At 54.7% G+C, this 9926-nt stretch overlaps 1 protein-coding gene across 1 annotated transcript in view; it reads left to right on the top strand.

Moving 5' to 3' along the window:
• The window catches only part of LOC125028288 (transcription factor SOX-4-like), a 94409-nt gene extending 85703 nt beyond the window's left edge, over positions 1-8706 (top strand). Inside the window, exon 2 of the mRNA XM_047617732.1 lies at positions 7407-8706. Within this exon, the coding sequence (XP_047473688.1) occupies positions 7407-8582 (1176 nt within the window). The 3' untranslated portion in view covers positions 8583-8706. The remainder of the gene's footprint in view (positions 1-7406) is intronic.
• The last annotated feature ends 1220 nt before the right edge of the window (positions 8707-9926 follow it).

The following is a 9926-nucleotide window of genomic DNA, read 5'->3' as shown; positions in this document are numbered from 1 at the left end:
CCCCCCTTTTCCTCTCTCTCTCTCCCTCCTCCCTCTCTCTCTCTTTTTCTCTTTTCCCTCTCTCTCCCTTCTCTCTCTCTTCCCCTTTCTCTCTCTCTCCCCCTCTCTCTCTCCGCCCCACTTTCACCCCTCTTCTTCTCCACCCCCTTCCCCCCCCTTTTCCCCCCCTTCCTTTTTTGTTCCCCCCTCCGCACGCCACCCCTTTCCCCCCCTTTCCCCCCTTTCTCCCCTTTTCCCCCTTCCCTTCTCCCCTTTTCCCCTTCCCTTCCCCCCTTTTTCCCCTTTCCCTTTCCCTCCCCTTTTCCCCTTTTCCCCTTCCTCCCCCCCTTCCCCTTCCCTTCCTCCCCTTTTCCCTTCCCTTCCTCCCCTCTTCCCTTCCCCCTCCTCCCTTTCCCCTCCCCCCCTCCCCTCTTCCCTTCCCCACTTCCCTCTCCTCTCCCTCCCTCCCTCTTAGACCAGGGTAATCAGAACAACACACCTGTTAAATGATGTATAGCCTTGTATCTTGGCCCCTTAGTGCGACTTTTCCCTTTCCCGTTTAATTACAACGTATTGTTCGGGGCCAATTTTTCTGGTGCTTCTTGCCCCCCTTTTCTTCCTGCTGGGGCCCTTTTTCCCCGGCTGTGGGGTTTGCCCGTGTTATGGGGGCACTGTACTTTTGACCCCTTTCCCATCGCTTGACACACTTGAGGCATCATTAACATCAGGGTGTGAATTTATTGAAAGTGTCAAGGAGGGGAAAGGAAAAAAGGAGGGGAGGGGGAAGGGGCCCAAACCGGGGGGCTGGTGGCAACAGGGAAGGTTTTTGGTTTTAGGCGGTTACCTTGTTTTTGAAAAACCCCCTTTGCCCCCTGGGCTCCCCTCCCCTCCCCCCCCACCTCCATCCCCCCCCGCATCTCTTCCCTTCTCCCAACTTTCTTCCGCCTTCCCCCGGGCCCATTTCTTCCCGTTTTTCCTCTCTCCTCCTCCTCCCCTCTCTTCTCTTCCTTCCCTCTCCCTTTTCCTCTCTCTCCATCTCTTCTCTACTCTACTCAATCTCTATCTCTATCTCTACTCACCTTCTCTTTCTCTATCCCTACCTATCCCCATTTTAAAATCTCTCTCACTCTTTTCCACCCCAACACACACACCCCACACACACCCCACACCCCAACACACAACACACACACACACACACACCACACAAAACAAAAACAACACCAAAATTTATCCCCCTCCCCCACCAGGGGAAAAGAGAGAGACAGACAAAAAGAACAGAAGAGGGGGGGGGACCCCTTCCCCAATAACCGACCTTCTCTCTGCCCATTAAAATACCCCCCCCCCCCAACCAAACCCCCCATATACGAGCCACGCGCGCCCACCCCTTTTTTTCAAACCCCACCACCCCCCATCCATTTTCCATTCTTCTTCCTTTTTCTTCTTCTTCTTCTTCTTCTTCTTCTTCTTTTACGAGCTGTCATCGATCGTTCTTTTTTCCCTCCGCCATAAACCCACCAGCAAACCTTATCTGACCCACCTCTTCCAGCTTGCCCACCGCCCACGGGGACCATACCCCCCCCCCCCCCCTTTTCCTTCCCCGGGTTTGGGATCCACCTCTTCCGCCTCCACATCCTCGACATCGGCCATCGCCTCCACCTCGAACCTTCTCATCCCCTTCCACCTCTTCCGCCTACACTTAACAGCCTTTTTAAATTCCCCCCACCTTTTTTTCCCATCTCCACTTCCTCCTCCAACTCCCTCCACTCCCCCGGCCGACCCCCCACCCCAATTCTAAACACATCATACCCCCACCCACCCAGCTTTTTTCCCAAACCCACTGATCGGGCCTTTAGCCCACCACCCCCCACCCAAAAAAGGGGGCCCCATCCCTTCTGTAGCCTCGCCCCCCCCACCCCCCCCCCAATTTTTTTCCCCCCTTCCCTGTCCCTTTCCTCCTTTCATCCACCTCCACCTCCCCCCTCTTATAACTAGCCATTTGGTGAGGGTGAAATGGCGGGGCATCCAACCCCCCTCTTCAAAAAAGCAATCGGGAGGGGGTCAAAAACCCCCCCCCCTTCTCCCCTCTTTCTTCCCCTTTCCCTCTTCTTCTCTTTTTTCTCTCGTCGGGCTCCCCCTCCTTTCTCACCTTTTCCCCTCCCTATCCTCTTCCCCCCCCCCCCCCCCCCCGCTATCCCTTCGCAAGATTTTCGCTGCTTTGCGAATGCGCTGCCCGATCTTCGCGTCTCCTGGTCTCATTATTATTATAATTTTTGTTTGTTTGTTTTTTCCTCTCAATTTCCCCTTTCTTTTGTTTCATGCCCCGGTCCTCTCCCCTTTTTTTCCGCCCCTTACCCTTTTTTCCTTTCCCCCTTTCCCTCTCTCTTTTTTCCCCTTTTTCCCTTTTCTCTTACTCTTACTCAGCCACTACCCCCCCCCCCCCCCTTCCCCACCCCTCCTCCCCTAAGGGCTTGCAATATTGAGTCATGCAACGGGCCAGCAGCCTTCCCCTCCATCCTCCCCTTGTCCATTTCCCCTTTTGTATTACCCCCCGCTGGCACCGTCCCCTTATTTATTGCTGTTTATTTACCCCCATCCCATTCCCCTATCTCCCCTCTTTCTGCGCTTCCCTCCCACCCATCTCTCTCTTCGACCCTTTTAAACCCCCCCTTTTAAACCCTTCCCCTTTCCCCCCCCTTTCCCCTCCTCCTCCTCCTCTTCCCCCCCCTCCCCCTCCTCCTCCCCTCCTCCTCCTCCTCCCCTCCTCCCCCCTCCTCCTCCTCCTCCTCCTCCCCCCTCCCCATTTCCCCTCTTCCCCTTTAAAGCCCTCCCCCCCATTCTGGGGTTTTAAACATGGGGGGGAGGGGGGGGGGGGAGGGGGGATAGAGGTTAGGGAGTGTTGCTGGGTTTCTTGTTTTCTCTTTTGTTTCCTGTTTTGTTCCTTTTTGATCCGTTGACATTCTCTCTCTCTCTCCTCCTCTATTTTTTTCCCTTTTCCCTCCCCCTGGTTTCTTCCTCCTCCCCTCCACCTTTTTTCTCTCCCCCCCCCCTCCCCCCTTCCCCCTCCCCCCCAAAAACCTTCACCTCCCCACCCCCCTCCCCAAACAAGCACCTCCCTCTCTCCAACCAAAAACATTTCTTTTAAACCCCCTTTTCCCCAAATCACCCTTCTGCACTTATCTCTCTCTCTCCCTCCCTCCCTCCCTCCCCCTTTCCCTCTCTCATTCTATTCTTCTTTTTAATTTTCCTTTCTTCTTTTCTTCTCCTTTTTTCTGCATTTTTCTTTTTGTTTGTTTCCCCCTCTCCCCCCGTCCTTGAATTTGGGCCCCCTGTTGTTCTGGAGACGGAGAACTCGGCGCGGCAGAGGGCGGGGGAGATACATCACGTTTACTATTTCTCTCTGACCCTTTCTTTTATTTTGTAAAGCTGATTAGAGTGTTCTCTCTCTCTTTTTTTTTTTTTTTTTTTTTTTTTTAATTTTTTTTTATTTTTTTGAATTGTGGTTTTGGTCTGTTCGTTTGTTTTCGTTGTTTTTTTTTTGGTTTTTGTCTGTGAAGTGGGTTCGTGGTCTCCTTGCGCTCTCTCCCTGCGATTTGTTTTATTTCGTTTATTAAAGGGTAGGGGATGGGGGATAGGTGGGGTCAGGGGGGATGGGAGAGGGACACCTTCGTCTTGATTTCTCCGTGTTGTTATCGAGGGGTGTGTGTGTGTGTGTGTGTGTGTGTGTGTGTGTGTGTGTGTGTGTGTGTGTGTGTGTGTGTGTGTGGTGTGTGTGTGTGTGTGTGTGTGTGTGTGTGTGTGTGTGTGTTGTATATGTATATATATATTTATATATACATAATATATATATATATGTATATATACATAATATACATAGTAAATATGCGTCTAGCCATCTGTGAAAAAAGAGAACGTGATGGAAGGAGAGAGAAAGGGAAGAAGAAGAATAGGGAGAAGGAAGGATAACCGAGAGGAGGTCTAAGGGAGGGAGGGAGGGAGGGAGGGGGGCGGGGGCGTGCACGGCGTGACGCGGCTCGTAGATTAATTCCCCATAGAAAGGCGTAACGCGATAGTGCCAAAGAACGAGAGCGAGGCGAGGCATCAAACGGGGATTGTAACTCATGCCTTGACTCTTGCCAGCCATTCCTCGGGACCTCTTGACGCCTGGCAGTGTGACCCGCTCCATCTCCACCTCCTCCTCATCCTCCTCCTCTTCCTCCTCCTCCACCTCCACCTCCTCCTCCATCTCCTCCTCCTCCATCTCCTCCTCCTCCTCCTCCTCCTCCTCCTCCTCCTCCTCCTCCTTCCCCCCCTCTCCTCCACCCCCACCCTCATCTCCCTAATTCCCCTCTCGACTTCTCCCTCCACCTCGTACGCTTTACAGTGACCCCCACTAAAATAATGACACAAATAACAGCGAACGCGCTGAGCGACGAGGGAGGAAGAGGGGAAGAGGAAGTTGTGTTGGGGAAGTGTCATTTTTTTCAAGAGGGGGAAGAGGTGGGTTGTGGATGGGGTTAAAGGGGGGGGGGGGGGTTCTGACAGGCTCGGTGGGGGGACTTTAGGCTTGAAAAGTGATCCCTCTGCCCGAGTAGGAGCGAGCTCGTCTCCTTCTTCTTCTTCTTCTTTTTCTTTTTCTTCTAAAATCTTTTCTTTGAGAGACAGTGAAAAAAGGGGAGAGAGAGAAGAGAGAGAGAGAGGGGGGGGAGGGAGGGAGGGAGGGAGGGAGGGGGGGGGAGGGAGGGAAAAGAGAGAAAAGAGAGAGGGGAAAAGAAAAGAGAGGGGGAAAAAGAGAGAGAGGGGAGGAGAAAAGAGAGAGAGAGGGAGAGAGGGGAAAAGGAAAAGGGAGGGGGGGGGGGAGGGGAAAAACGGTTTTCAGATATTTTCTTTTTTTCTCTCTTTTTTTTTTTTTCTTTTGTTTCCCCTCCAACCCTTTCCAATTTCACCCCTTTCCTTTTCTAAAAACGGTTTTTCGCTCCCCAAGTGTCCCCCCCATCTTTCCCCCCGCCCCCCCCCCCCTCTTCCTCTCTCTCCTCTCTCTCTCTCTCCCCTCTCTCTTTTCCCTCCTCTCTTCCTCTCCTCTCTCTCTCCTCCCCCCCCCCCCCCCTTCCCCCCCAACCTCCTTTTTTTCCTCCTTTTTTTCCCCTTTTTTCCCCCCTCCCCCCCCCTTTTCCCCCCCTCTCCCTCCTCCCCCCCCCTCCCCCCCTCCCCCCCCTCCCCCTCCTCCCCCCCCTCCCCCTTTTCCCCCCCCTCCTCCTCCCCTCCTCCTCCTCCCCTTTCCCCCTCCTCCCCCCCTCCTCCCCCCTCCCCCTCCCCCCTCCCCCTTTTCCCCCCCTCCTCCTCCCCCCCTTTTCCTCCTCCCCCCCCTCCTCCTCCCCCCCCCCCCCCTCCCCCTCCCCCCCTCCCCCTTCCTCCCCCTCCCCTCCTCCTCCCCCCCCTCCTCCCCCTCCCCCCCCTCCCCCCTCCCCCCCCCTCCCCCCCCCTTTCCCTCCCCCCCTCCTCCCCCCTCCCCCCTCCCCCTTTTTCCCCTCCTCCTCCCCCCCCTTTCCTCCTCCTCCCCCTCCTCCTCCTCCTCCCCCCTCCTCCTCCTCCTCCTCCTCCTCCCCCCCCCCTTTTCCCCCCCTCCTCCTCCCCCCCCCCCCCCCCTTTTTTCCTTTTCCTTTCCCCCTTTTTTCCCCCTTTCCCCCCCTTTTTCCCTCCCCCTCCTCCTCCTCCTTTTCCCCCCTTTCCTCCTTTTTTTTTTCCTTTTTTTTCCTTTTCCTCCCCTTTCCCCCTTTTCCCCCTTTTCCTTTTTCCTTTTTTCCTTTTCCCCCTCCTCCCCCCTTTCCCCTCCCCCCCTTTCCCCCCTTTCCTCCCCCCCCTCCCCCCCTCCTCCTCCCCTTTTCCTCCCCCCCTCCTCCTCCTCCCCCCCCCCTCCCCCTCCCCTCCCCCCTCCTCCTCCCCCTTTCCTCCCCCTCCTCCCCCTCCCTCCTCCTCCCCCTCCTCCCCCCCCCTCCTCCTCCCCCCTCCTCCTCCCCTCCCCCCCTTTCCCCCCTCCTCCCCTCCCCCCCTTTCCTCCCCCCCTTTTTTTCCCTCCCCCCCTCCTCCCCTCCCCCCTCCTCCCCCCCCCTTTTCCTTTTCCTCCCCTCCCCCTTTTTCCTTTTTTCCCCCCTTTCCTTTTCCTCCCCCCTTCCTCCCCCCTCCCCCTTTTTCCTTTTTCCCCTCCTTTTTCCCCCTCCCCTTTTCCTCCCCCCTCCCCCTTTTTTCCTCCTCCCCCCCTTTTCCTTTTCCTCCCCTTTTTTCCTTTCCCCCCCCTCCCCCCTTTTTTCCCCTTTTCCTTTTTCCTTTTTCCTCCCCTTTTTTCCTTTTCCTTTCCTTTTTTCCCCCCCTTTTTCCCCCCCCTCCTCCCCCCCTCCCCCCCCTCCCCCCCCCCCCCCCTCCCCCCTCCCCCCCCCCCCCTTTTCCCCTTCCCCCTCCTCCCCCCTCCTCCTTTTCCCCTCCCCCTTTCCTCCCCCTCCCCCTCCTCCCCTCCCCCCTTTCCCCTCCTTTTCCTCCTTTTTCCCCTTCCTTCCTCCCCCCAAAAAGGAAAAAAAGAAAAAAAAAAAAAGAAGAAGAAGAAGAAGAAGAAGAAGAAGAAGAAGAAGAAAAGAAGAAGAAGAAGAAGAAGAAGAAGAAGAAGAAGAAGAAGAAGAAACACAAGGAGCGAGAGGAGGAGGCAGAGGCGGTGCGAGTTTCCTAGGTCTCGCGTGTGTTTACAGAGGGAGATCCCTTAATCCTTATGAGTGGTGGAGGCTGCGAGCTGGAGGCCCATTTGTGGCTTAGGTGCCTTTGCGCTCGCTCGCTCCGTCTCCTCCCTCTTCTAGTTCTCTCGATCGTTCTTTATTTGTTTATTCATATCTCTCACTCTTGCTTTCTATCTGTTTAACTATCTATCTATATCTCTCCCTCTCCCTTTCCTTCTATCTGTCTGTATATATCTATATCTCGATCTCTTGCTCCCTCTCTCCCTTCCCTCTCCCTTCCTCTCTTCCTCTTCATCTCCCTCTCCCCTTCTTCCCTTTTTTCACCATTTTTCTCTTTGATTTCTTTCCACCAGCTGATCTCTTTACCTGTTTATGTTCCCGCCTTCCCATTTCCCTCCCCACTTCCCTACCGAACGTGGATTTGTATTTTCTGTTGCATTTGCTTTTGCTGCTCGCCTCCCAGGTGTACCAGCTGTTCGTAAATCTCGTGTGTGTGTGTGTGTGTGTGTGTGTGTGTGTGTGTGTGTGTGTGTGTGTGTGTGTGTGTGTGTGTGTTCATGTGTTCATGTGTTTGTGTTTTCAGATATTTTTCTCTCCCTGTTACAATGTATATTTATCCACATTCCCCACGTGTGTTATGGGCCTTGTGGCATTAATCTGCGCGAACCCCGCAAAGCCTTTCCCTAACGAGCGCTTCTCCCATTGCAGACGAAGAAGCACAACCCGAACCACGTGAAGCGGCCGATGAACGCCTTCATGGTGTGGTCACAGATGGAGCGACGCGAGATCGTCAAGTTCGCGCCGGACATGCACAACGCCGAGATCTCCAAGCAGCTGGGGAAGCGGTGGAAGAATCTGACGGAGGACCAGCGGCAGCCGTACATCCAGGAGGCGGAGCGGCTGCGGCAGCTGCACATGCAGGAGTACCCCGACTATAAATACCGGCCTCGCAAGAAGACAAAGTCCGGCAGCAGCGCCAAGTCGGTGGAGAAGGGGCGGGTCACCAAAGCCAAGGACAAGACGAGCAGCGCCGGCAGCACCGCCTTGAAGGCCGTCAAGCTGACCGCCGACCCGTCGCGGGCGCAGTTCACCACCGGCATCTCCGCCATCAACCACAACAAGCTCAAGCTCAAGCTCAAAATCGACAAGAAGTTCAAGGACTCGATCCGCAACACCATGTACGTGCCCATCTCGCAGTGCACGTCGCCGGCGGAGGTGCCCGCCACGCCCCACGAGATGCCCGCCTCGCCCGAGAGCGCCTCCCTGTACGACAGCCACGTGAGCACCACCTCGTCCAGCAGGAGCAGCAGCCGCGCCGCGTCCACCAGCCCCTCGCCGGGAAAGGAGCCCTTCCTCTACGGCCTCTACACCATCGAGAGCGCGCCGGGGCTCACCTCGCTGCGGCCCGAGTCGCTCGTGTCGTCCACCACCGTCACCTCGGCCGACGATGACGACGACGATGATGACGACGACCACGACCACGACGATAAGGACGACGACGTCGACACCAAGGAGGACGTGCTGCTGTACAGCCGGAAACGCCACACGGTCCGCGACGAGGTGTTCGCCCCGCGCCCCTTCCTGCACAGCTCCCTGTCGGCGTCCCGCGCCGCCGACCCTCCGCCCATCAAGATGGAGCCCCTGGACATCAAGCAGGAGCCGCCCTCGGAGTCCACCCTGGCCGACCTGGACTCCCTCACCGACCTGCTGCAGATGCCGACGGACTTCAAGGTCGAGGTGGACGAGATCAACTCGGACCTTGACTTCGACGCCGTGTCGACGTCCTCGGGCTCCCACTTCGAGTTCTCCGACGTGTCGGACATGCTGAGCGACATCGGCGTCAGCAACGACTGCTGGGCCGACATCGGCATCATCAACTGCTGAGCTCGCACGGCGCCCGGCAGCAGGAGACCCTGTTGCCCGCTGAGTTGAGTTTTTGATATTGCAAGGAGCCAGCAGGCGTGGCCAGCGGCCGACGCCTGCGGGCGACCAGTGACGCCGGGCTCCAGAGGCGGTGATGATCTCCTTGGTGTTTGCGAGTGCAAGAGTCAACATTTATATACTTGGACGTTGGCGGCGACTGTGGAGTTGAGTGAAGCAACATGTGTGCTAGAGTAGTGATGTGACTCACATTTCACTGTGTGATTCTTTATGTTATACATAAGTTACTACTCATAGGAATCATGATATATAAGATGATTGACTTCTTTTTTTCAATGTATTCAATTTTTAGTCATGTAAACCTATATAAAATGCCACAATAGTGTTGCAAGTGCCAGTTCTGCAGGTGTGATAAGCAGGTGTACAATGAAGACAGACTTTGCGTTCTTCACCTGTACAACACCCGTCATAGGACATAATGTTAAGTGCATTTCCTTTTTATGAGCTGATCTGTTATGTTGTCATTTCATCGCCATAGTGACTACATAAATCACTTCATTTCATCATTTTATACCATAGCAGTTGAAGCATTTTTCTAAAGCCAAAACCCTTGGACTCCATGTCAACTGCCCATAAACAAAAAACAATGCAAAACAAACTTGTAGTAATCATGGTACCTATGCCATTGGCATCACTTGAATCGACCTTTACAGAATATTGCCACATCCGGGATTCATTATTCAGTCAGGGCGGAGAAGTGAAAAAATGAAAATAAAACGAGACAGGTAACTCAACTAGAAGAAATAACGAGAAAATCAGGTGATGGCACCCTCAGGGCGATCCTGGGTCAGATCTCATCCTCTCTCTAAAGATCAAGTGATGGCAATGGCATCCTCGACCATCAGTACTTTGGAATCTGTGGTATCGCTTGGGGGTTGAGTCCCAAGAAGAGACGCAAGAAGGGAGAAGCCGCCGCTGGCCGAAGCTGAATGTCCCAGTGTTCGTAATCGCTCCTTGGCGCGGGCTATGACTTCGCTGAGGAAGGCTAGACGAGGCCGAGTCAAGCTTCGTTCTCTTGTCAATGAGCGGAGTAATTTTACCTCTGAAGAATTAGGTCCATATACCCCCACCCCCATTGCCCCCAACCCCTTATCTCTAGTCTGTATGTTCAGGTTATTCCAAAAAAGAAAAGAATAAAAAAACGTATGTTAATTGATCAACAACGTTTTCCACAACGCATCGTAATGGGCATTTAGTCTTTAAAAAACGTTTCTACACGATTCATGCAGTACACAACTGAAGGGCCTGGGCAAAAAGGAGCTGTTGTCTACATTAGAGTGTAAGTCC

This window comes from Penaeus chinensis, chromosome 8 (genome assembly GCF_019202785.1).
Source record: "Penaeus chinensis breed Huanghai No. 1 chromosome 8, ASM1920278v2, whole genome shotgun sequence".
Taxonomy (NCBI): Eukaryota; Metazoa; Arthropoda; class Malacostraca; order Decapoda; family Penaeidae; genus Penaeus; species Penaeus chinensis.
Note: the sequence above shows the minus strand (reverse complement) of the source record. Positions and strands in the feature narration are given on the sequence as shown.